The 27676-nt window shown below is 40.8% G+C and overlaps 1 protein-coding gene across 3 annotated transcripts in view; it reads left to right on the forward strand.

Moving 5' to 3' along the window:
- Window positions 1–27676, forward strand: part of adam19a (ADAM metallopeptidase domain 19a) — a 106064-nt gene that overhangs the window by 21157 nt on the left and 57231 nt on the right. For all 3 annotated transcript variants that reach the window (XM_072687590.1, XM_072687592.1, XM_072687591.1), the window contains exon 3: window positions 14050–14126. In XM_072687590.1, coding sequence (XP_072543691.1) covers window positions 14050–14126 — 77 coding nt within the window. The remainder of the gene's footprint in view (window positions 1–14049; window positions 14127–27676) is intronic.

The following is a 27676-nucleotide window of genomic DNA, read 5'->3' on the forward strand; positions in this document are numbered from 1 at the left end:
GCATCTATTTATTTATTTATTTTTTGACAATTTATATAATTCTGCAAAACATAATATTGCATTATTCTGTATATATCGATAGTTCCCTAGTGGCCATAAAAAAGTCCTCTATTTAGACAGTTCTAAATGTGTCTAAATAGTCCTCCTGGTGTGTCTGACAGGCTGATATTTTGTGTATGAGATTTTAATTTGATTTAAAGATCAATTGTTTTGGACCAAACAGTGGAGACTCTTTTGATGTGTTTTTTTACATTTATGTTTGGGCATCTCCTGCTCTAGCTCTCTTTATCTGAGAAGCAGTTGGACCATTTGGTGCATGTAGATGCAGGTACATGTTGATCAATCACGATGGAGAAGTAAACACTAACGTAAAATCTATGCGAAATTCCAGCCATTTTATGCTATTTAGAAATATTATGCATGTTTAGAACACAAAAAAAATGACTTGTCCAGAATAAAGAGGACAAATGGTCACTCCGTGTTTAAAGAACTCACTGCCTTCCATTGAATTTGCACTGCCGTGTCTGTGGACTAAAATATCACCTTATATCAGAGAATGTCATTAGTGTATTGAACACACTATCATCATCTGTCACAATATGGCGTGATCACATTCATGTGGAATTATTGTGAGCCTCTAGAGACTAACTGATGACAGCCAGCATGTTCTAATAGTTCTTATTTACTTTGTCTGATCAATAAAACAAAGATTTACCTTCAGCAATTGAAAATCGTGCACCTTCACAACCTCATAGCTTCTCAAATCCCTTTAGAATTCTCTCCGACATGAAAAAGAAGCATTGCCTCACTCTCTCCTCATGGAAACACTCCTTTAATTCCCTGAAATGTTGACCAGGATCCAAGAAAACAGGAGTGAGTAGGAGATAAACATACACAGAGAAAAAGAAGAGGCAGGAGGAGACGGGATGGGGCTGTGTAGGGGGAGAAAGAGAGAGCTATCAGTGCAGCTTTTCACCTCTGTCATTTCAGAAGAACTGTGATCATATATACACATTAGTGCAGACTGTAGGCTGAGGGGACCGAAGCCGGCCAGAGAGAAAGAGAAAGGCCGAGGGGACAGAAAGAGAGATTGCAGGGTTATGGGGGAGAGGGCCGGAGAAACAAAAATAAGCACATTTGACACCAGCAATCCACAAAGAATTAGGTTTACCCCATCCCCCAAACACACACACACTCCTCTACTCCACTTCCCCCCTCTCCTCTTCAGCCTCTTTACCTCATCACACAACACTAATGGTTTTAGGAGCGGTACGGAGAGACAAACATGTAGTTAACTATAATGTATGTCTCTTTGGATTGTTTTAAAATATAGGCAAAAGTATTGGGACACCTGCTCATTTATTGTTTCTTTTGAAATCTAGGGTATTATAAAGGTTTTTGTTGATGTAACTGTCTCTACTGTCCAGGGAAGGCTTTCTACTATATTTTCTACTAGAAGCATTGCTGTGAGGATTTTATTGCATCCAGCAACACGAGCCTTAGTGAGGTCAGGATGCTGGATAATGACCCCACAGCATCCCCAACTCCACAGCTCATCATTGCAGAGAACCCTGTTCCAGTGCTTATAAGCTTAATGCTTGGGGGCTTTATACTCCTCTATCCCAGGCCTGGCATTAGGCATGGTGCCAGGCCAAGGTTTATCTTTATGTGCTCCAGAGAGTCCTATTCTATTGCCGGTACTGCTCTACAGGGACTATACAAGCTGTGTGTACTTGCACATCTGTGTCATAAAGTGGTCGCAACTCAGAGTAGCTGAATGCATTTATTAGAAGGGGTGTCGAGAGCAAGACTCTGCGTTTAAGTCCTGGCAGGAAAAGGTTTGTTTCCTTTCTGAAACTCAGTTTCAGTCTGGTTATCATTCACATTGCACCCACATGAACTTAGATCAGATTAGTAAGACATTCCTTTAGCATGACGCAGTCGGGAATGTATTTAAAAAAATAAAACAGAAGTATCATCCTGTAAATTCCATTGATTTTTATCTTATCAGTCTGTTTATATATGACTCACTCTTTGGTCTTCACTCATTGGTTCCTCCATCTACTCATCCTTGTTTTCCCCCTTAAACCCTGTTTCCTTTTCTTCTCCATGCTCCGAGTTGTTTTTTTTACGTCACAAGCAGTCCAGGAAATCGTATTCTGCTGAGGCTCTATTTGGAATAGGGCTGAAGTTATGCCCCACTTAGACGGTGATGCGATGTTCAGACCGGCTCTGTTTGTGCTCCTTTGGACAAGCAGTAAAAAAAAAAGAGGCTGTGTTCCCGTCCAGTGCTGCTGCCCCCCCCCCCCCTTCCTCCACTGGTCGTGAGCGTGAACTCTTTTGACGTTTATGTATTCATGTTAGAGCCTTGCACAAAAGAATTAGAAAATGTGTTCCAGAAGTAGTCAGTGTTGCCTTATTATTCCGTGTGAATAGTGTGTATATGTGTGTGTGTGTGCAGGAGAGAGAGAGAGAGAGAGAGAGAGAGAGAGAGAGAGAGAGGTGGGGAGTGTTTTAGTGTGTTTGCGTATATTGCTCTGCTTGGCCCAGCCATTAACAGCATTGATAAGCCACAAAATAATGCAGACTGGAGCAAGTCTGTGGGCACTGGCTGAAAGGCCTCTTTTGTGCAGGCCAAGCTAATCTTATATAAAGTGACGAGAGGAGTGTAGCAATGAGGCCAGTGAATGCACAGCACACACACAGAGGCTAATAGAGCTTGACGAAGGACAACTAGCTGGTCATTCCAGTGTTCAACACGTTTATGTAATGTTTTCTTTAGTCAAGCAGGTCAAACAGCGACCCACTTTGCTGAAGTTCTGATTTGTGAAAGGGGAGGATGGCGTGTGGGTCTTTTTTATTTATTTCTTTTTTTGGTCTCTGGAAGGAATCAGATTCCACTGAAGTCTTCACGCAAGTTGTTAAAGGTTCTAAAGTGCTAGCAGAACAACAGCAGCTTCGAATGACGTTTATTGCGTCTTTCAGTTCCAGCAGATGAACAAACCAAGCCCGTTTCAGAGAGCTCAGATTTACTCTGTGCTTTTTGCGAGGTGCTGAAAAAATATGTGGAAATGCAGTCCATGTCTATGAAGATGGACAAGCTGTGATAGGACTTGAGCTGCAGTAAGTTACGACTACGCAATCTCTCTCTCTCTTTTTTTTTAGTTAGGCCACAGGAATTCAGAAGAGGCTGCTTTTGAAAAGGCAGGAATGCAGCGGCTCGGTGCTCTGGTAATGTTTTAATACACTGAGGTGAATGGGAGAACTTTCATTTCTGCCCTACAGTGTCTGTCGCCTACATGTTTCGGTGCACCTTGTGCCAGGGTTGTGTGAGTGTGTGTATGTGTGTGTGGTCTCCCACACAGTGCTCTCTCCCACTCTATATTTCAGAAGTGTTGGAGGCTAAATGTAAAGCTTAGCTAGACATTCGCTTCGCTACATATTATCACAGCATGCTGTATGTTTGCAAATTTCTGAAGGAGTTGAGTCGAGGACAGGAACAAAAACATTGGCATAAACAGGTAAATGTGCCATCATACCCAGGGCCCCCAGTAAGGTCTGGGGCTGTTACGATTACATAAATTGAACTTCATTGAAAATCATTTATTCAAAATTGCCTACTCAGTGAACCAGTAATGATTAGCTGGCAATTTGCATGGTAATTATGCATATTTAAAATTATTTAAGAAGCAGAACTCGATGGACATCATGTTTATATGTGCACAAGAATGCATTTTCATTGTGAACCAAGATGTTTCTTGATGTGTAAACAATATGTGAAAAATGCTCAGATACCGTTTTGCCCCAGAATGAAATTTTTCAATGCAGAACTGTCCAGCTTTACAGCAATACGACAGCCAATAGCACCAAAGCAATGCAACGCCTAGCCTAGCATAGAGTCTTACTGGATAATGTCGCTCTCCTCTCTTGGTCCTTTTGCCATTCACTCGGCAGGGTGTAGCTAGCTAAAGGGATTATAGTAGGGGAGCTGGTAGGGTTAGCTTCTAGCCTTGCACACCACTAGCAACAGGATAGCTTCGTATGCCTCCCCAGCTCACTCTCCCTAGACAGCTGTAGCACCTGGCTACTTTCATCAACTTCCCCGCAACATGCATCTGAGTGGTGCTTGTTTCTTCTGGTCAGCTGACTCCTGAAGTAGTTAAGGTATTTAGCCTCAAAAGGCTTTGGCTAGTGGGCTGGGTTTACACAAATTTTGGGGTTTTGGAATTGGCCCAATTTACAGCTCTAGTGTTTTGCTTTTGAAGAAGGACACAACAGTGTTGGAGGTGTATGCTATGTCATGTCCATGTACCGAATTCTCATTATTCAGGTATGCCAAGTGAATAGAGTTCTCCATTTAAACACTTACTCTACTAGTTAAATCAGGATTATGCGAGAATTGGAGTCTCTTGCTCCTGGGCCCCCTATAGTCGGGAAGTTGAATTGTGTGCTTTGAGCCACCCCTAAAGGACACTTTTTACATGCATTTTACAAGCTGAGAGATGCAGAACCGCCATCTGATGTAATTTGTTGAGTAATATACAGGATTTATACCAATAAGCCTTGGGTTTCACAGCTATACACAGTTTCCACAAGTATTACATAGAGCTGCTAACAACCTGGACTAGCAACAATAGCTGTGCTTTCCCCCCTAGTCACAGCATAGCATCAACCTGGTTTTACATTTACATTTACATTTATGGCATTTAGCAGACGCTCTTATCCAGAGCGACTTACAAGGTAACTCGTATTACAGAGGTGGGTTAGTGTAGTGTTAGGAGTCTTGCCCAAGGACTCTTATTGGTGTAGCGCAGCACAGTCACCCAGCCCGGGAATCGAACCCCAGTCTCCCACATGGTGTGGTAGCTCAGTGGCAGGTAGTGGTGTTATCTGTTGTGCCACACCAACCAGCTAGTGGTTTTAAAGCTGCTATTGTATTTGTAAAAATGCAACATATTGCTGTTTTAAGATGATCTGAATTCTACAAAGCATTTTGGAAGATGAGCCCAATTAATTGTATTTGTATTATTTGCCCTTTTAATAAACTGCTTCCAGTTAATCATAATATATGTAAATTGAGGAGCATAAGCAAGGACTGTTTTAGGATTTTTTTAGTCCTGATTCTGTGAAGTCTGAAATTAGGCCATACAACTTCAGACTTCAATATATTACACTATACTCTTCCTCAGGAACTGAAGCTGAAGGTGTGGATTTGGGTTTGGGTTTTGGGGCAGGGTGATAGGGAAGGGCTCATTTTTCAGTGTCATTTGGAAACATGGCAGTGCAGGTTTGCTGCATCTCTCTCCTGTGAAATTCTCTTTGGAGACAACACAAAGCATGAATGATGGTGGGTCAGGTAAGGCTGAATGTCATGAGGTGGCTGTGGTAAATGTGATCTGGGAGTAACAAAGACAGACAATGGCAGACAGGTCATATTAAATAGGTCTGTGCCGAAACGGTCTCTGTAGCATGTACTTTACCACTGCAGTGCTTCCTCTGACTTCCTGCTGAGCTTCTGAACATAATGTCTCATTTTCCTGAGTCAGAATCAGAAGGTTGTGCGTTGTAAAACTAACAAAAAAAACGAAGCAAGTAGGCTAGTAGCTATCTTGCTAAGATGTTATGTAAGTGTTGCTTACAAACTTAGCAGCCCACGAAAAATAAGGGTGGTTATGTAAATGAGAATGAGGTCCCGGGCAGAGAATGATGTGGCCTGTTACAGATGAGGGGGTTGTTTTAGTGTAATTGGATAGTGTGAGTGTCCCTTAATGACATTTTCTCAGTTGTCCTTGACTGCTATTGTGTGTTATAATTGCCCCTAATCATCTTAAAAAGGATCCCATGCTGTCAGCCCACTTAGGTGACCCTTGGAGCATCAGTGAAAGCTGAACACACATCACTCTTCCTGCTCATTTCAATGCACTGCCCTTTTTTTCTTTTTTTATAAAACCTTCTAAAATTGCAGGAGTGTTTTTGTATTTTCTCTCTGATAGCTAGAAGGCAGCGTAGGTTGATGTTTTATTCTCATCGCACAATTTACATTTTAACTCTACATCCTGCTTTGACTGTTTACCTCTTTGATGCTCTAAGAGATGTTCTACATCGCGGATCCACTGAAAGTGTTGCTTGGAGCGTGGGATTCCACAGGGAGTATGTTTTGAATGGATTATTTTTCAGTAGTGTACAATAGATTATTTATTTACACCGATCAGCCATAACAATAAAACCACCGACAGGTGAAGTAAATAACATTTATCTCGTTACAAAGTGGTGGGGTATAAATATTAGGAAGTGCAAGTGAACAGTCAGTTCTTTATAGCAGGACAAATGGGCATACATGACGCTCTACCATCAAATTGTGATGACGAGACGAATGGGTTAGAGCATGTCCAAAACTGTAGGTCTTGTGAGGTGCTTCCAGTAGGTAGTGGTTAGTACCTACCAAAAGTGGGCCAAAAAAGTCAATCAGTGAACTGGCGACATTAATGTACATCTCATTTGGACAGGTAACGTTGCCAGATACCACAGGACACCTTCTGATTTCTTGTGGAGTCCATGCCTTAATGAATAGGAGTTGTTTTGGTGGCACAAGGGGGGCCTACACAATATAAGCAGTGGTTTTAATTTTATGGCTGATGAGTATATATTTTTATTGTTTTATGCTGTTTTATAGTTTTGTTGCATGATTAGTTCTGGATCATCAGTGCCACTCTAACTCACACCTAAAGGCAATCGGTGGTCTCCATCACTTCAGAAAACACAGCCCAATTCAGCATCTTTATGCCCCTTCAGCCCACTCTTGGGTTAAGGCATGGTGACTTTAGGCTCATGTGTGATTGCTCCTGAACACCCCATTCTACTAGGAATGATTTTACAAATTGCTATAGCTGTGTAAACACCTCTGTTATGGTAGGTGACCTTAAAGTAGTTGAAGTCACTAAACAGAAGTACTCACTATATTAAAAGTACAGTGTGTGTGTGTGTGTGTGTGTGTGTGTTTGTGTCTGTATATATATTGAGAATCTGCACTTTTGGTGCTATAAGTGCAACCTTGCTTTTCTTGTCTGTGCAGAATGCATCTCTGCCTCTTGCTGCGCGAGCTCCAGCTGGGCTAGGTGGCTTAACGCTAGCATAGAGCCCCAGCAGGGTGCAGTCCTTCAGGCTGGTGCAGCGGCTCTGCAGCTCAGTGTGAGCTCTCTGTCAGTGGGCACCATGTACCGGGTGCCAGACTCCCGGATCTGCTCTCCTCTTTCATTTGTCATTCAGACGTAATCATGTCAGCAGAGGAGCGGCTAAGTCCACCCGTATAAATATTTATCCTGTGGCAGTGGAGAATATTCAGCCGTATCAGACTGTGTGTGTGTGTGTGAGCGCGTCACGCCGCTGGTGTTTGTTGTGATGGCTGGAGAAAATGATTTTTCTCCAATTGTTGTTTTTAATGTAGTCGAATGGATGTCTGTCAAGGACGATACAAAATGAGATTTCATAATAGCTCATTCGCAAAATCTGCCTAAAATATGGAAGATATTTGGTAACCTTGAGGAAGAAGAATTCCAGTAGTCTCGCACTGGATCATCCTGTTGCATACTCGACACACTTTCCAACCAGGGCTGAACAAAATGGACAAAATACCACATAGAGATTATGTAGCTATATGTTAGAATATGCGTTGCAGTATGTTAAAAATCCTAGTACTAACTCTTACTACTAGTACCTCTACTGTTACTACTACTGTTACAGCTTCTACTATTACAGCTACTTACAATTTAATTCTTTATAAGATTACTTCTATTACTACTACTAATACTGCTACCTCTACTACTACTTTTACTATTGTTACTACTACTGTTACAACTACTACTTCTACTATTACTGCCACTTACTATTTAATTCATTCTAAGACTACTTCTGTTACTACTACTACTTTTACTAGTACTGCTACTGCTACTACTATTACTACTGTCTCCATTACTTTTACAACTATCACTACAATTACTGCTACTTCTATTATTACTACTACTACCTGTACAACTTCTACTACTACTACTATACCACTATGTCTGCTACTACTACAACTGCTATCTCTTTTAATATTAGTACTTACTATTGCTACAACTGAAGTATTACTTCTATTACTACTGCTACTAAAACTACTATTGGTCTTACAAATTATAATAATTATAATAAAATGTATTTTACATAATAATATTAAATAATTAATACGATCACAATAGCTATTTCATCAATAGACAAAATGTGGATGTTGACTATCTTTTTTGCCATAGATCAATCAAACGAAGTGGAATCTTCAGCCTATAAATTGAAAGGGGCTTCAATTCCACTATACAATATACTATATATGGTGTTGCACTTTAATTAATAACACAGTTTTTGGAAAAGCAAAAACTCTACAAATCATTTTCAATTAATTTCATCTACAATTAAGATTGATGTGATATTATTCTCAGCCTTTCTACCGGTAGATGTGTTTAGACTGCAGACTGTGTCGACATGTTGTCCTGCCACACACGTTTCCAGGAAACCGCAGCATAATTTTTCTCGGTAAAAAGATGGAAACAACGCAAGTTACCGATGTTTGATATGGTAAGATTTCAACTACATTTTATACTGTGATATATCTTTAAAACTGATAACTGTCCCATCCCTACTGAAGACCCTTGTCTAACATCTTTGTCTCTTATCCTGTTCCACCTTCTCCATTCCATTCCTTCTTCCCCATTCCCTCCAGCATCTCAAGGCCTCTTAGAGTCACTAAATGATTGCATACTCAAGAAACGATCTCATCTCCCTCTTTCTCTCTTTCCCTCTCTCGCCGTCTCAACCTCTCCCCAGTCGGCACACTAGCCTGAATTGCTCTCAAGGCCTCTCCATCTCCCCTCCTCTTATCCCACGGAGACGAGCACTTCAGCCTATAATATTCTCACTTAGATCTAAATATACAGCGCTGTACTTTTCAGCGCATTAAACTGACATTAATTATGCATCTCTATATTAAATACTGTCCTAGGGAGTGCTATTAGCCTGAGTTAACTCAGAGTTCCCTCCATATGCATAGTGTCACAAAGTAAGATGTACTGCATTGTGTACAATGAAAGATGTTCAGTAATTCTGTGTCGTGGTTTTTGTGTGATCAAAGCGTTTAACACGCTTCATTATTGTAGGCCTTTAAAATACCTCATAACCTCATACCCTCAGTCTGACATACCAAACATCAACCTCAAAAAACATGTTTGGACTCATCACTGACTGTTTACTTGCAGCCCAGTCATGTCTGGGTTGTCCATAGTGAGGCTGTTTATAGAGCATTCTGGGCATTTTGGTCTCTGTTGGCCCGAAAGCGTTTCTCTCCTCTGTTCTTGTTGTATCTCTCCAGGCTGAGGGGCAGCGGGAGGGGGGGGGGGGGGGGGGGGGGGGCTTGTCTATTGACGAGGGCTTCTTGGAAAGGGGATACATGTTTGATGAAAACCCTCAGCCTCCTACTCAAAGGCGCTCTTTTTTATCAGCTAGCACAGCTAACCACATGCAATGCATATAGAGCAAACAGGAACAGAATAGCTAGCAGCTAGTGCTTGTGCGTTGGCTGCGGCACGATGCCTTTTCATAGTGACAGAGTTTAAGTGTATTGCTGGCACTAAAATGAGCACATTTGTTTGCCTGGAAAGGGATTTTGCTTGGGTCAATGAGTGGGATAACACTTTTTAAAAAATGTTTCATTTTTTTCCTTCTCTCACATTTTGGTCGTTTGGATTTTGGTTGTTTTGATGCTGCAAAACAAGCGTTGACAGTGTGTGTTGGTTCATGGCATTTAGAGAGCAACGCAATAAAAAAACATATTGGGCTCTGTTTTCCTAAAGCAATTTGTGACTGGATGAAGTGACCCTGCTATTAGGAGGTTTAGTTTTCAATCGTCACCTGTATAATATGACCACAATTGCTTATGCAGCATTTAAACCATATTTGAATAATATACTTAAAATGTATTTGTCATATTTCTTTGAAATATAAAAGGCCAACCGAGGACTGTTTTTGAAAAACCTACATTAAAGATGCTGATTATGATTTCAATTAGGGCTGGGCAATATGACAGTATATTACTGTATTGTGGTAAATTTTGTTATTGTAGTACACAATATTAGGAGTATATCATAGATTTCTTCAGTGCAGTGATTAAATAGTTTGTAATGAAATGTGCAGTTATTCCTAATTAATTGAATGGAGTGTTGCTTATTTTGAGCAAAAAGCACAGTACTCAGTATGGGAGAGTATTTGGTTAGCAGTAAAAAAAAAAATATATATATATATATATATATATATAGAGAGAGAGAGAGAGAGAGAGAGAGAGAGATATTACGCTGTTGGTGCATAGGTCTACATGACAAATTATTGCGATAAATATTGTACATCTAAAAAATGTCTTTAAATATTGTGATATAACATTTTTACCATATCGCTCAGCTCTAATTTCAATTGAGTAAACTATTTGTAAAATTCAGTAAATGATTCCTGATTGTTCGCAAGCTCTTCGGTCTGTTTGTGTGCTGAGGGAAATTCTGGTTTTCATACTCAGCCCTGGCTCTGAAAATGGGAAACAAACAAAAGTGGCTCTGGTTAAGCCACACAAAACTATTTCAGCCTATAAGCAACATGAGTTCCTGCTCATGCACAGGATGGGGGGGAGAGAAGGGGCAGGGGTGATTATCTGGTACTTGCTAGTTATTTGTTGGACTGCACGCATTGTCAAGGAGAGATGGTTGAGAAACAGCCAAAAAGGAAAAGATGTGATGAACAAAAACAAAGCAAAATAATTCTAGATCAGGCGAGGGTGAATGTCGAGGGCGAGGGACACATGTGAACATTAGTGAGGAGGTGGAGAGACCTCTGTATGTTAAAGGGCATGAAAAGGGTTGAGGATGTTGCTCTATTCCTGCTGGACTTATTTTTGCTGTTCACAGAAATAGCTCTGCATTGTTTTGTCTCATTTGCGAATGTTTGTAATAGATAATTACAATTTAGCAGCAGCAACTTTAGCAATAGTTTGCTATGGCTAACTTAGCAAAAGATATTTAAATGCCATGACATTGCTCTGTCTAACTTTATATCATGGTATTTGATCATACAACATTTGAGAAGGTTTTTATGGCCACAAAGTTCTAAGAAGATGTTTACTAGCACAGTGGGATTATTTGGTTTCATGCATTATTCAAAATGCTATGCCATGTAACATCAGTTGGATGAGGCTGAGGTGTGCAAATGCTGTGGTAGCGATGTTGGATGTTAATTATTATTATTATTTCTGCACCATTTGTTGGTGGTGTGAAAACGCAGGCCACCACAGGTGCTGCTACTCTGTCAGCGCAGTGTGCGGTTAGCCCTGCTAACTGAATCGCTTCATCACATGTGGAAGGAATAGGTTTTCAGTTTCCAGCTTTCACAGAAACAACATAACTGAGTCGTCAAACCTTACAGGTGGTGAAACCGCAAAGAGAGCTCATGACCTCTGTCCGAGTCGCGAGATTTTCAAGGAGATTCTTTTTCAACACAGCACATTCCTTCGAGGTTGCAGGTGTGTCACTTCCTAATTCTGGACTGTCACAACACTTGTTTTCATTGCAGTACAATGGATTTTTTAAATGTGTGGATCAAATGTTAGCATTCGGCTTCTATAAAAGAGGACATGCCTTAGGAAGTGCCTTCACTCTTTAGTTGAAGGCAACCTGGAATGAATGGAAGTTGATGAAGAATTTCTCTGAAATGCATATCTAGCCCTGAGAGGCCCAAAAAAGGTCACCTTCGCTGGATCGCATAAGGAGCCCTATGCAAACAAAGTTTGAGTGGAACAGAAAGCAGGGCGTGGTCATTAATTTCAGTCATATTACTCCAGACACATACTTAACCAGCTGTGCTTAGCGCAATTTCTATTCCCAAAAAGGCTTCATTAGAGAGGCAGCACTCAGAGTGCTTCACTAAATAGAAAAGTGAGGACTGCACCAGAGCATTTATTTGCCTCATATTCTTTGCAGTACTGTATTCCATTACTCAAACAAACCAAAGCAAAATAGATGAACCATTCACCAGGATAAGTAGTGAAAATCAAATATGCGGCATGCAGTGAATGGGGATAGAAATGTTGAGCTTAAAGAGATGCTACAATCTGTTCAATCTGATCTCTGTCCATTGTCATGGTAAACATGCTTTTCTGAGTGCACTGAGCATATTGTCAAAAGTGAAAGAACACTTACCAACGACATGTTTTGTTACAAACAGCACAATAAGTCCAGTAGTTTACAGTAGCTTTTAAAATCTGCCACTTTTGTTTCTTTGTCAAACTGTCAAAGTTACCCATCATGCAATTTGGAAATGTCTTTGCGTATCGCCCACCCTTATGTAGCATATGGTTAATTGCTATGGACAGTAATGTCCCTGTAATAGCAGAAATCCTGCCAAAGCTTCAGCACCTGTCCATTGGCTTCAGTAAGTATGTCTCCACTGAATGGGGGAATTAAATTTTTGTTCTTATACTCAGTACAAGAAAACCCACCAAAGGCATTGTCTGTGGAGAGGGTAGGTTGTAGTGTTCCTTTAAAAGTATCAAAGAATTTATATAATAAGTATTTTAGGTTCGATGTATAAATAGTATGTGACTAAGTGGTAAACCATTTGTCAACACACCAAACCGGGAATGAAACTAACGATTGTCAGCTCAAATTACAGAGAGTTGGACTCTACAGCGATCCATCCAAATGACTAAATCATTAATGAATCATGGACATCGATGTGTAGTCAGGAACTTCCAGCTAACTGAGGCTCAAATGACACCCGTTTATTAGGATAAAACCTCATATTTAAGAACACAAAGTCATTTTCAGCTGTGTTCAGGTTTGCTTGCATTCCCTCTTACTTGAACTTAGCATGTCACTAAATTTGCAACTACAGTGGGCTTGGTGTATTTCCAATTTCGGTGCCTGGATTCCAGTTCTTTCTGCAAATTGCAGCAATAAATTAGAGAGCTCCTGCTGAATCGGTTTGTACAGTCAATCACACGATAGCTCTTTTCCCTTTTGTGTAAGCAGCATTCACACTAAATGCTAACGCTGCCCATCACCCCGGTTGGCCGTCTTTTTGCCACTCAGTGGGCTTGGTCGCACTGATTCCCGCCACCTAACCAGTGACCAGTGATGTTGTCCTCTCGGGGTCTCAGCACAGTGTGTAGTTAGCTAGCTGAAGAGGTTGTAGCTGGTTAGCTTTTAGCCTTTTCACGCTAACTTCCCTGGGTTTGGCTTTCTCTATTATTACCAGTAAAAGAAGCCGGGACTTTGCTTTCCAATATGTGTTTAGCTCCAGTTTGGTAATCAGCTGAGGCTGTCCAGTTTGTTTTTGGGGAAAACGGACGTTGGAAAGAAGTGATGGTAAACGCTGGTCGCCTTGTACTAGCTTTGATCCTGGAACAGATTCTACAGACATTAGCACAGAAAATAATGTGGTCATGAGGCCTAGTGATGAGCTGCTCTATATTATCATCATAACCATATTCTCTTTTCCATTCTAGGTTACCTTAATTAATTTTCTCTTAACTCTTTATAGGCATGTCAGGTTAGGATGGAACGGCTCCATATCTGTGCTCAATTACTGTATATCCATGTATTGCCATATCATAAGTATAATTATTAAGGCTGTTATTCCATGATCTACTGGAATTGCTGCACAGTTCCAAAATGCATTTCACCAAATGATCAGACTGCACTGGGATTAGACAGGCTCCTTGGGGTTCTTACCACAATAACTTGAATTTCCACAAAAATCCCACCAGTTTGTCTTGTGATTCCTTGTTTCCATGCAACTACTTTTGGTGGTCTACCACTCCTTGCATTGCACAGTGTGCTCTGCAAAGGACAAAATGCACTTAAAGAATTCACTATAGCACCACTATAGCACAGCAAAAATGCCTTCAAAAAATGTTCTGTTTTTATCAATATCATCTACTCTCATGTTAGCATGAAACCCATTCCTGTATGCTGTTTGTGTGTGCAGGAGCAGTTCCCAGAGCGAGGGGAGATTCTGGTCTCAGCTGAGGATTTGGAGCTGGTGCTGGAAGTTGAGCGCAATCAGTAAGTTTCCTACTTAACTCAGAATCATACTGACATCACATGACATTTATTAATTAACAAAGAATACAATTTTATTTATGTAAACTCTGTATAAGCTTTAAGTAATACAGGGTTCCTTTACAATAAAAAAGACAAAGGGAAGCATCTTTAGAAGCATTTTAAGGACGAAGCAGAAGTGGTCTTGGGTAAGGAACTCCAAAGATTTGGGGAAATAACAAGGGTGGGTGTGTGGACACGTACACCACTTGAAACCCAGATTTGAGATTCTACTTAGCTGTTGGCTTCAGAGCCTCAGCCATTGGTTCTCCGCAGGAACAGACAGTTGCCATACTACTTGGCAACATTAGCTTAGCCCATTCTTCAGCTGTCACAGTCCTGCCAGCTCTTGATAAAATATACCCTTTGTTAATAAAGATTGAGGAAGACAGCCCTGGCATATTATGAGAACTATCCCTTATTGTAGAAGACACTTGAAAGATCTGTGACTGTGAGTAACTCTGCAGTCATATTTAACCCTTAGGAGCCAAGTTATTGCTTTTGTTTCTCTCTGCTTTTCAAATGCACGTAATTACGTAATTTAATTTAATTACGTATTGAGTTACACAATGGACAGCATTTATATTCGGTTTTGTGTTGTATTGACAGCTTTGAGTCCGCCCTTCTGTTTGTTTCCATCTCAAACAAAAGCAAAAACATGGCAAAAGTCTTACTGCGAGATCAGGACTACACACTTTTCTATCAAATTAAAATATATTTTCATCCACTTATGAACACAATTTTGGTATGGATAAAAAGTTTCAAATCTGCAGATTGAGACACAAGGCTGTAATAAATATGTAATTATATATAAATACCCAACATATTGAATGTTCTTGACTTCTATGGACGTTCTCTTGCTTTTTTCACAAAGGCAACAATGATGCTTATGTTGCTGCATGGGGCCCAGCTGCATAATGAATGTTAATAGGAGGAAGCTGTAGTACTATGCGACATTTCATCTGGTTCTGGGAAGGCAGCCTGGACAGTGCAGGAAACGAGCTGGACGTCAGACAGACTGTAAATGGCTTCAGCTGTAGATAATGTGACAGGAAAAAAGCCGGCCAGGTAGCTCCATCACAGGCTGATTGATTAGCGGAATGCTGACACACACAGCTGCGGAGTCCTGGTGAGAATGGCAGCGAAGAAGCCTTGGAGGATGGATCGAGTTTCCAGAGAGACTCAGGGCTCACATTAATGTCACTTGGCAGAGTTTATGTTTGTGTTAACCCCATGCGATGACTCGCATTCCCTCACTGTCTGGTCTGCTGTGGTTCTTGAAATGTAGGTCATGACGTACACACACGTACACGCTCACACACTGCAGCTACAGGCCAAAAGGAACCCTGCAAACCTTTTTTTGAACTTATCAAGTCAAAGTACTTTCCCAAGCAGGTCAGAGTGAAGTAGAGAGATGTTAAATGAGGAGGCAGAGAACAGAAAGGTGGCTAAGAATTTAGATCACGTCCTAAGTTTAATGGGTCTTGGGATAGGGGAAAAGTCTCCAGGGCTGTTTGATGAATTGACTCCAGTCATGACTTTCTTTTCTTTTCTTTTCTTTTTTTTACCCCCACTCCCATTATCTTCGGATATTATCATTGCCAATTCCCAGCAGCTCTCTGCCCAATGCACATAATCAAAATCTGAACTAATGGTCACAAGCCCCCACACACTTGCTGAGTAAACACTTGACCCTGACAAGAGGCCGTTCAGATTCCGGAACAGCTCGTACCAAAAAGAGGCAGTGACTGGCTTTACATGTGTTGGAGGAGACGTGCAAGTCTTTACCCCGTCCTAGTGTTGGTGGGCATCACTAGTGATAGGGAAGTTCACATAAATGGGGATTGGGTAATTTCAAATGTCACTTGGGTCCAAGCACTATATTTTATTTTTTTTTGTTGTAGATGTAGGGTCTCCAAAAAATTTTCTCCCACAAACTATAATGTCAGACTCCGCTACAGGGGTTTGGCTTCCTAACTTATCACCTTCTTCACTGCCCATAGGTTTTCATGTGTAAAAATGGATAGATGCGAGAATCCAACAACAAAATAAAAAGAAACTCAACATCAGAAGGTAAAGCAGAAGTAAGAAACAATCTAAGAGCTAAAGTAAATATAACTAGTTATACCCCCCACCTATACCTCCCCCCAAACCCCTTTCGACATCACTCCTCTACTAGTAATTTGGCCTAGCAAGTCTTAAAGGTTGTCTTCTTAAACTCAGTGTCAGGCGGCCCTGTTTGCTCCACAAAATCCATCTCTGTTCCTTAACAAAGGCATATTAGTTATATGCTTAAAAACAGAGACATACTCATTTCCATGCTTTTCGCCTCTCTCACTCAAATGAGTCTGGGGACTTGAACAAAGCGCTCAGCTCACTCTGGGCTTTACTGTGTGCTTTTAGTTAATGATTTAGAGTTTGTTTTTCTTAAGCCTGGGATTAGTGTGTTAAGTCAATAAATGCTGGGTTAAGTCAACAAATCTGAGGAATTGGAAACAGTAAATTACAACAAGGAGGAGCAGCCTTGCATTAAAGGCGCATTAGTCAAGCTTCAAGAAACACCACCTCTAGCAGTTAAAGCAACACTGTGGAAAATGAGCATTTCTTGCTCCTGGACCCCCTACAGTCAGGAAGTATAATTCGTGCTTTGAGCTACCACTATAGGACACATCTTTCTGGACTAGCTGAGAGATACAGAAAGAACTGTCAGTGAAAGTGAAATAAGCCCATAGACTTAGGCCAACTTAGGACATTAACAGAAATATGACGTAATGCAGTCAAACAGGCAAAGAAAGAGGTGGAGTAATGGACATTAAGGAGTGTTTCATTTTCATGACTTACAACAGTCTTTTTAAAGTCTTTTAAACACAGACAGTGCTCTGGTTCTGAAAGTGGTGTGTTAGAGTGAGGTTATCATATTTGCTTGTGGCTAGATTGTTAGAATGGGACACTGTAGAGCACAGCTTTTATACTGCTAAAGACTGTAATAAACTGAAAATTAAAAACAAAACATTAACATATTAATGTGAGGCGCATTTTCAGCCACTAGTTTCCATTGCTGTCATTTTTTAAATCATATGCATTAATAAATTATGCATTTTATCAACTGTTACACCCCTAGTCATCATACTCAGGGACGGATTACTGACCAGGCCTGTGAGGCCAGTAACTGGGGTCCTGCCGTGGATCTCACAAGACAATAGTAGGGACAGTCCAGTGTAGATGCCAGGAAATTAGGTTAACAAATACCCCTGAATATGTAATGACTAAATAAATTAAATAAAGACCCCCTCAGTCCATACCCTGCTACTCTATTTAAAATAATTAAAAGCCCCCAACAAATATGGAGAAATATGAAGCAATATAACAGGAACCAATAAAGCCTATTGCACACCAAAAGAAGATTAATATGCATGTTTTTCCAGCACTGTTTAAACCATGCATAAACACACAAGCTGTTTATTAAAGTTATTGTTCAGGTCTTTTTTCTTCTGTTGTTGTTTGTGGTATCATTAGATCATGAGGGTTGGGGTGGATCTCCAAAAACACTTGTGCCCAGCCTCCTCTTGGGATTGTCCCTGTTAGTTAAGTCCGGTCCTGGCTTCCAACATTTTAAGCTGAATAAGAGAATGGAAGGGGAGATGATTTGTTGAGAAATCAGTGGCAGCTGATCGCAAACCCCCCAAATATTTGAGGCAGAGTAGATAAATATAATCTCTGGTCTGTCTGAACTCAGAGGTCAGCAGTCATCTGCACTTAATCCATTTTTATTAGCCCTTTTAATGTGTAAAGAAGTCAATATAAAGTTTCCTCGTCAGTTTAAAGGTCCTTTACAATCACATCTCTCTTACAAAAATGTTTCGTTATGAAACCAAAAATGGTTCTTCTATGGCATTGTTTAAAGAACCCATTGTAGCATCTTTATTTTAGTGAAGCATTACAGTCTTACTCTGTTTAGGCTCAAGGATGCACAGGAATTACTAATAAAAGAATCTTCACAGATCTGAACAGTATAACAAGATCCCAAACTTCATTATTTTTTAGGAACTGTGTTTAGAAGATTATTTATTAGTAATTTCTGTGCATCCTTGAGCCTAAACACTAGTTATACTGTTTAGATATGTGAAGATTTTTTTTATTAGGAATTCCTGTGCATTCTGAATCAGATGGATAGGGATCATAACAAATGTTCATATATTTTCATTGGTTGACTTTAAAAACTTATTTCTGAACACCACCTCAAGCAGTTAAAGCAACAATATGGAAAAATGGCATTTCTTGCTCCTGGGCTCCCCCTAAAGTTAGGAAATGTAATTTGACATTGCTGACACTGCTAATGGACACTTTTTTTTGGACATGCAGAGAGATGAAGAACATTCACTGAAAGTAAAAGAAGCATGTGGACTGACCTGGTACAGTAATATTACAGAGATTTAGATAAGTAGGAGCGTTGTCCTGACCTCTTCTCCAAAGTGTAGTTAGCAGCGTGCCGAGCCCAGAGTAGAGATGCTATTCTCCCGTTTACAAGTCAGTGGAGCATTACAATGATTTAATACATTTATATTGACTTCTTTAAACTTTTAAAGTATGTTTCTCACACATACCTATTTTTTACAAAAATTATACTTTATGGAACCAAAATGGTTATTTTACGGCATCACTCAAAGAACCCTGTGTAGCACCTTCATTTTTAATAGTTTGGCCTGAAGCATCACTGAGGCCTCCTAACTTGACCCTAAAGTATATGTAAGTTTGGGATCTTTTTTCTCAGTTGAAGATTGCTCTTTTGTAATTCCTGTGCATCCTGAATCAGATGGATAGGTATTATAACAGTTGTTCATATGTTTCATTGGTTGGCTTTAAAAACTGCAGTACATATTTGATACTTTCTCATTTCTGAAAACCACCTCTAGCGGTTAAAGCAACACTATGGAAAATTGGTGTTTCTTGCTCTTGAGCTCCCCCTATAGTCAGTAAGTGTAATTTGCACGTTTGGCCACTGCTATAGGACACGTATTTCTGGACATGCTAAGTTCTTGTAAGCCTCTATCCTGCCAACTTTACCACTTACCAGCATGTCGAGCCCAGATTAGCAACAACAGATAAGCTATTTTGCCTTTTACAAGTCAGTGGAGCATCACAATAACTTAATGAACTTTTATATGTCGACTTCTTCAAACCATTAAAAGGTTCCTCACACATACGTATCTTTTACAAGAATGGTTCTTCATGGAGCTAAAAATGGTTCTATAATGGCATCCCTCAAAGTAACCTGTGTAGCACCTTTATTTTTAAGAGTATGGCTGTGAAGCGTTACTGAGGCCTCCTAACTTGACCCTAAGGAGATCTATGAAGATTTCTCATTCGAAACTGCATTCAGATTCACACGGCTAGGGATCATAACAGTTGTTCATATCTTCTCATTGGTTGGCTTTAAAAACTCCATTACATCGTTCATACTTTTCTCATTTCTATAGAGCCAGACGAAATGAGCAAAAGAGAAAAAGGAAGCAGCCTTGCTCTTCTTCGGTAGCCCTTTCTGAGATAGGGTGCTATGAGGTTGCATTTCATTTTAATTTTAAATTCACGCTCTGGATTAGATTACATTGCTCAGTTTATGGTAATGAAGAGGTTTTGGCATCTATTATGTTCTCTCCCGAGACGGCTACAGTGCAGGGCTTGTAAGTGAGTGAGTGCGTGTTAGCGAATGTGTATGTGAGTCCTGTGCATGTGAGTTTCAGTATGCTCTGTGTCTGTTTCTGTGCTGGGTATGTAAATGAATGGCTAGCAGACAGTATACAGTGAGCAAGTGGATTTCGGAGGTATATTCGAATGGCATCTGTGCTTTAGGCGCTGGTTTTAACCCCGAGTAATGAGTTTTAATCTCCTGCGAGTCAGACTTTACACAATAACTTTTAAATTAGATTTTTTTTAAAGCTTATTCCTCTGATTTCCTTATCTTTAAATGGAATCAGTCTCCTCAGGAATTAAGTTGGCTTGAACCTGTCTCCGCACAGTTGGCATTTAGAGTTTTATTGTGATTTAAATTGAGCACAAGCCTTTGATTGTGTGATGTAACTAATCTGGGAGAGAGCGCAGTGGTTGCTTGAGCGTTCCTTTTTTTTAAGGTGACCTGGAGCGCTGCCTGCCGCGCTTCAGAGGGAGCATCAAAAAGAGCATTTGGAAAAGTGGAGAAGAGGTGAGGAAGGCGCTTGAAGGTAATAGCGATGTATAAGCACTTATATAACACTGCAGGGGAAAGCGAAGGGGAAAGGGACGAGAGGAGCGATAGAACGACTGAGATGAGAGGTGTGTAAGAGAGCGACAGAGGTAAGGAAGAACTTGAGGTGTGAAGAAGGGCGATAAAGGCAAGGAGAGAAGAGAACAAGCAGAGTGAGGAGTATGGAGAGAAATGATAAGGAGCGAGAGAAGAGAGGAATTGAGATGCAGTGGAGAGAAATAAAAGGTGGTTCTGCTGGTCGCTTGCGTAAGACAATTGTAACTTTCCACATTTGACCTCAAACGTTAGCTTAATTAAAGCCAGCGACCTACATAGTTCATGTTCTTCCCTCATGGCCATGTACTGAAATCTTTAGAGAGTTATTTTATGGAGTACATTTCCGGACCTGACTTGAATTTTAACTTGGTCCGGATGTTAACTGAAGTAACACAATGGTAACTTTCCACATTCAACCTCAAATATCGACTTAAAGATTAAAGGACCTACACTGTCGAAAAGAGTTCTGTGGAGTCATGCAGCAGAAGAACCACTTGTGAATCCCTAAAAAGTAGGACTGGGCTGAGCAGCATTTGACAGTGTTTGCACCCTTGACAACAATACTTACATTTCCTAATTCTGCAATGATACACGAGTAGCGAGGTGATTATACACAAATCAAAGTGACAAAGATCAGTCACTTGTGCTCTGTGGTAACCTCAGCCATGGGTGGCTGTGGCATCACCTAGAACTGAAACATGGACCTCCCAATGATAAGCGCACTGCTTTAGATGTGTTGAGTCTATGCAGGAGGTTTTTAACCTTTTGAACCCTAGGTTTATTATTCTGTTATTTATCCTGGTATTAATGCAGAAACTTCTATGAATTCTTTGTCTGTTACAGTTTAGCACATTTTGTGGACTCCCACAGGGTTCTATTTTAGGGTATATAAAACTGTGGTTAATTGTGAGAGTTATCCAGTTATAGGGTGGAGAACTGAACTCCTGAAGCACAGGGTTTTAGGAGTTAACCTGAATGCTCATCAGTTCTATCTAGAGCCTATTAAGAGCCTATTTTTGTATTTAAATGTTGTTTTTCAGTCATATTGAGGGGAGTGTGGCTATGCCAGCATTTAGCTTACATTAGATAGATATGACATGGGTTTGATAACCTGATATTACATATCTGATTAAATCATTTTCTCCTGATTTATGCTAAAATATTTTGTTTTAAAAAATGTGATTAAAAAGTCACTCTAAAACTGTCAGAAACAAGTAAGAGTGTTTTGTAATGTTGCCGTTATTTGAATTACTGATTACTCTTCAGGACTGCTATAGAGCCTTTCAATCAATGTTCAGTTCTTTAAGAATCCACTTCTGTTAATATAGTGAGTGAGTGTGAAAAATATCTTACACAAAATGTCATTGTGTCATTGTGTTCTGTACCAACCTTACATCCAAGCCTGTTTTTTTTTCTTCTCTCATGGACACACACTAAAATCTGTGAGGGTTATTTTATAGAAAAGATTTTTTCTTCAGACGTAACTGTGAAAACTGACCACTGATAACTGGCCTGCCTTTTGAGTAGTTTGTGTCTGAATGTTAATGTGTCAGTGTTTGCTGTTCTCACACCCTGTTGACAGATTCATGTAGGTGCTTGGCCAGTGGGTGTTAAGTGTGTCACGTTTGCGGTTGCCTTGCAATCACTTTTAACCAAAGTGTGACCATCTGTTCCTTCATGTAACGGTCAATTCAGTAGTTCAACACCAAAAGCCAAGTTTTGGCTTTCACACTGCACTGAACAGGTAATGGATTTGAGTTACTTGATTCATAGGTATATTTTGTTTCCACATGAATAAATACATTGATACAACATAGTACAGACATAGTGTTGATTGATTAAACTGAGTAACTCTAATGCATTGCTTTTTTCATTATGTTTAATATAGATGCAGATTCAGAAGCCATTCTTCCTGATCTGCAGTATAAGGCCTGGCATTGATTTAGATCTTGGGAAACTTTAGGTCAACTCAAATGGAAGATTTTTTTTACCCAGATTAGTTAATGACACCACAGTGTTGACTGTAAATCTATAGTAATTCTGTTGACCAGATTAGCACTCCTGATTTCCAGTCTGGTCTCTGTGAGGATTTACGTCCCCTTTGTCTGTGGATCCTATGACCTTTAAGATAATGAGAGAAAGGCTGAATGCCCCTCAGGATTCTTATCAGCACTGGAGCTGCAGAGGCCTTTCTAGGGATGTCCACAGGGCCTCGGTTGGATTGTTAGTTTGAAGCAGGACCTGCTTTATGGTCTCGCTGGAAAAGAATTGGACCAGGGCACTTCCATTTGTCCTGACAAATCCTACTGCACCTGTATCTTGCTTGTAGTTTGTAAATAGACCATTGTGCTGTTGGTGACAGCCTTTTGCAGCTGTTGTTTGGCAGAGTCTCGCTGAAGACCATTTTTGGCAAATCACTGGATCGTGCGGTTTGAGAAGGTGTCGATGAGTTCATCCATCTCTGCTAATGAGTGCATCCGTCTCAGCTAAGCACAGGAAGTTGCACTCACGCAAATAAATTAACCTGTAAGCGCTACTTAGCGTAAGCGTTTTCCAATACCGCCGGTTCTAGAGAGCAGCTTCTTAGAAAAGCTGAAGTTAAATACACTGAAGTCTTACGTGTCTGCCTGTGTGAAACTTGCCCTGAGAAAAATGCTGGTGTTTTTGTTTTTCGCTGTGTTCGGCTCACAATGAGTAAGTGTTTATGAATGCTTTCTTTGGCGCTGAGAACAACATCTGCACGTCTGGCCCAAGGAGGCTGACTCATTTTGGGGCTCTGTGTTTCCCCCTGTCTTCTCTGGATGAGGCGGATTCTGTTCCACTCAGGAGAGGCAGACGATGTTTATGAAACATGACTCCTCCCCATCTGTGCGTCCATATTCAAAAGAGGGGTAACCTGTCAGCCTTAACACAACGCCATAACTAATAAGAACTTGGTGTTCTCATGACTCTGATGAGTGTTTACAGTACAGGGATGAAGTATCACGAGTATCACAGATTTATCAGGTGAATGTGGACAGATATACTATAAGACCAAATGTTTGTGGACACTTCCACAATCCCTTCTAATGAATGTATTCACAGCTGCTGTAAGTTGCGCCCATTGCTGACACAGATGTGCAAATGCATACAAACTGCTTGTCTAGTTCCTGTAGAGCGGTATTGCCAATACAATAGAACTGTCTGGAGCAATTAAACATGAACTATATAGTCTACATTAGCATCATGCCTAATGCCAGGCATGGGCTATAGGTGTATAAAGCCTCCCAGCATTGAGATGTGGAGCAGTGGAAATGAGTTCTCTGGAATGATGGTGCCCCATCCAGTGCTTTTGGTACTTTTTAGAATTGGGGAATAGAAGGGGGGCGGTGATCATTCAACATCCTGACCTCACTAATGCTTTTCTCTTAGTACTGAATGCAATCCAGTTCACACAGCAATGCTCCATAATCAAGTATAAAGTCTTCCCTGGAGAGTAGAGACAGTTACTCCAACACAAGCAGGATAAACTCTTTTTAATACCCATTTTTTTGGGAGGAACTTTGAATGCACAAGTGTCTCAATACTTATGTCCATATAATCTGCATGTCCCATATGTGGCCATGTGACTGTGTTAAGATAAGTGTAGTGTATCACATTCTATCACTTCAGAAGACTAACTTATAGCTAGAATGGTACTGTAGCTTGAGGCTAACTTATTAGCTTGTGGATAGAAGTCAAAGAACCATCTGAATGTGGACAAAAGTATTGGGACATCTGTTCATTCATTGTTTCTTCCCAAATGGGGGGTATTAAAAAAGAGTATATCCTGCTTTTGCTGGAGTAACTGTCTCTACTGTCCATGGGATTCTTTCTATTAGATTGTGGAACACTGCTGTGAGGATTTGATTGCATTCAGTGACAAGAGTGTTAGATGATCACTGTCGCACCTTATCCCCAACTCCCTAACGCATCCTAAAAGTATTGGAAGGAGCAGCATCATCCCAGAGAACACAGTTCCACTGCTCCACAGCTCAATGCTGGGGGTTTATACATGGCAGTACTTCTGTACAGGGACAAGACAAGCTATGTGTGTGTATGTATGTGCATTTGCACATCTGTGTCAGCGATGGGTGCAACTGAAAGTAGCTAAGTGCATTCATTAAAGAGGATGACCACAAACATTTGGCCAAAAAGTGTCGATTGATTCTGAGTGAAAATTGGAGTAAAAATTGGCCCGTCTCATAAATAACAGCTAAGCTTCAGACTGTATAAGTGATTGATGGCCAAAAGAAATGGTGAGAGCGCTGATGTCAGCTGCGAATGTGACATATAGCTTGTAAATGATACTGCAGAATGAAGGGCCGGTCGTTTTTGAATATTGCTCAGCTGTGCTGGACAGTGTTAGCGTTCCTTCTGCCAGTACAAACTGTCACTGTAGTGTGTCAAGTCCGCGCAGTGCCAGAGACGTGCGAGCAGAACACAGTTCGATGTTCCAGTCAAATCTTACTGCTCATCCAGAATCATGTTTTTTGGATGGGAAACTCACGGCAAGAGGGGCCTTAGAAACCTTTACTCCAGCAGCGACTGTTTCCAAACTTTCTGCCTGCTCTGCTTGCGTAACCGATCCTGTGTTGCTGGACCGGAGGCTTTGCAGTACAGAGAACTTGGAGTCTGGAGGTGTGGAGTTTGTGTTTTCCTCATCGGGGAACAGTGCGTGTGATTGTTTTAGCATGAAGCCAGCAGGCTTACAGTGCACAGCTAACTCACTGTATTGTTAGCACTGAAATATTTATAGTCCCTCCCCCACCCTGCCCCCAATATCCTGCCACGTCTTGAGCTCCAGCCCAAGAGAAGGAGAGGAGTACTCACAGTGGAAGAGGGGAGAGCGAGAGAGCAAGTGAGGGAGGAAAGAGTTCACAGGGGTTTATTGCCTTTCCTTCTGTCCTTTTTTTCTGTCTGTCTGTCTTTTTTTGTTTTCTTTCTTTGTGTTCTTTGGGCGGTCTGCAATTACCCAGCAGTAATTAAAGTCCTTCACTCTCTCTCTCTCTCTCTCTCTCTCTCTCTCTCTCTCTCTCTCTCTTCTCCCTCTCTTTCTTTCCTGCACTCTTTTCTACTCTCTCTCTCTCAAACCCACTGTCTTTCTCTGTTTCTGCGTTTCTTCTCTCATTTCCTGCCTTTCTCTTTTTTTCTTCATTCTCTGTTCTTCTCTCTCTCTCTTTCTTGCTCTCTCCTACTCTCTCCCTCTCAAGCCCACTGACTGTCTCTCCTTCTCTGTCTTTTTTCTCTTTCATATTATCTTTCTCACCACCTCTCTCTCTCTCTCTCGCCTCCTCTGTTTATCTACCTCCCTGTTTTTTTTCTCATCTTGTCTGTCTTCTTGCTGTTTTCCCTCTTTCACTCTCTCTTTCTATGTTTTCTCTCTCCCTTTCTCTGTTGTATTCCCCCTCCCTCTTGCTGCCGTTTTCCCTCTCCCTTTATCTCTCTCCCTTTCTGTCGTTTTCCCTCTCCCTATTCTCTCTCTCTCTCTCTCTCTCTCTCTCTCTCTCTCTCTCTCTCTCTTTCTGTCTGTCTGTCTCTCCCTTTCTATGTTGTTCTCTCTCTCTCTTTCTCTCTCTTTTTCTATGTTGTTTTCTCTATCTTTTTTCTCTCCCTTTCTGTGTTATGCTCTCTCTCCCGTTCTCTCTCCAACTCTCTTCCTCTCACACACACTCTCCTTTCTCTCTTTCTCTCGTCTTCCTTTCTTCCTTTCTTCCCTCCTCTCTTTCTCCCCTCTTTCTTTATTTACCTCTCTGTTTCTGCTCCCTTTTGTTTTATCCACCTCTTTTTCTCTTGTTTCTCTCTCTCTCTCTCTCTCTCTCTCTCTCTCTCTCTCTCTCTCTCTCTCTCTCTCTCTCTCTCTCTCCCTCTCTCTCTCTCACTCATCCTTTTTATGTTTTTTCTGTCACACATCTTTTTCTCTCCCTTCTCTGCCTTTCTCTTTTTCTCTAGTCCCCCCATAGTCTGCCTCTGTGTTTCTGGTCTCTCTCTCTCTCTCTCTCTCTCTCTCTCTCTCTCTCTCTCTCTCTCTCTCTCTTTGTGTCAGACTGCCTTTGTCTTAACTGTTACAGCTCACAGTGTATGAGGTGATTGCCCACAGATGGTCCTGCTAAAGGAAGGAAGGAATGCAATGCCCTCAGTGGGTCACTGGGTCAATTTCTCTACTCACAGTCTCTCTCTCTCTCTCTCTCTCTCTCTCTCTCTCTCTCTCTCTCTCTCTCTCTCATTCACACACACACACATGCACGCGCAAACAGATTTGGCATGGTTTCATCTTCAAACAGCTTGCAGCTGGCCTCTCTATGTCCACAATGTCTGAAAACCTGGAAATGAGCACCATGTTTTGACACAAAGAAAAAGAGAACATTTGCTGTACAGGATGTCACAGTGTGTGTGTGTGTGTGTGTGTGTGTGTGTAAAGTATGCTTCTTGCTGAGCTAATGTTCTCTTTATCTCCAAGCAGATTTATCATATCGTCCTGTCTGGGTGGAATTACGCCACAGCCATAGATAAAGTTATTTGTTTCAATAAACATCACGATGTGATCTGCTAATCCAGTATGGAGCGCATTCCGGTATTCTGTCATCCGTCACTTTGACTTCCTGCAGAGCTTGTCAAAGCAGCAGACGCATTCAATAATACAGTCGGGGGGTGGGGTGGGGTGGGGGAGAGAGGGGTAGCAGACTTTCAAAGATGACTGACAAAAAAAAAACAGAGCAGAGTATGGGTTTATATTAAGTCTCCTTCAGGCTCTTCACAATCCAGCCTTGACTTAAACCATGTAGCATTAAACGACGCATCTTATAGTAAGCAACATTTTGGCTCCCCCTGGCCAAATGACGGATTCTGTTGATTATTGAAGAGGAGTAAGCACAACGTCTGTAGCAAACTATTTAAAAAAGAACAAAAGTGCAAAGGTTTGGACATTCTTCCAGGACAGACTGAACGTGAACTGTGTTTCGCACTTTTATGAGTGTATCGTGGATATCGTCAGTGCTTAAAGAGTTTCATTGTAAGATGTAATGAGTGTAATAAGGCTAATTTAATTGAATGGAGTGCAGCATATTTTGAGTAAAAATCATGGTACTCAGTATGGGAGAGTATTTGGATTGCATATTTTTTATTTACACTGTTGGTGCATTTTGTCTACATGACGAAATATTGTGATAAATATCGTATATCAGAAGAATTGTCTTTAAACATTGTGATGTAATTTTTT

This window comes from Salminus brasiliensis, chromosome 9 (assembly GCF_030463535.1).
Source record: "Salminus brasiliensis chromosome 9, fSalBra1.hap2, whole genome shotgun sequence".
NCBI classification, from domain to species: domain Eukaryota; kingdom Metazoa; phylum Chordata; class Actinopteri; order Characiformes; family Bryconidae; genus Salminus; species Salminus brasiliensis.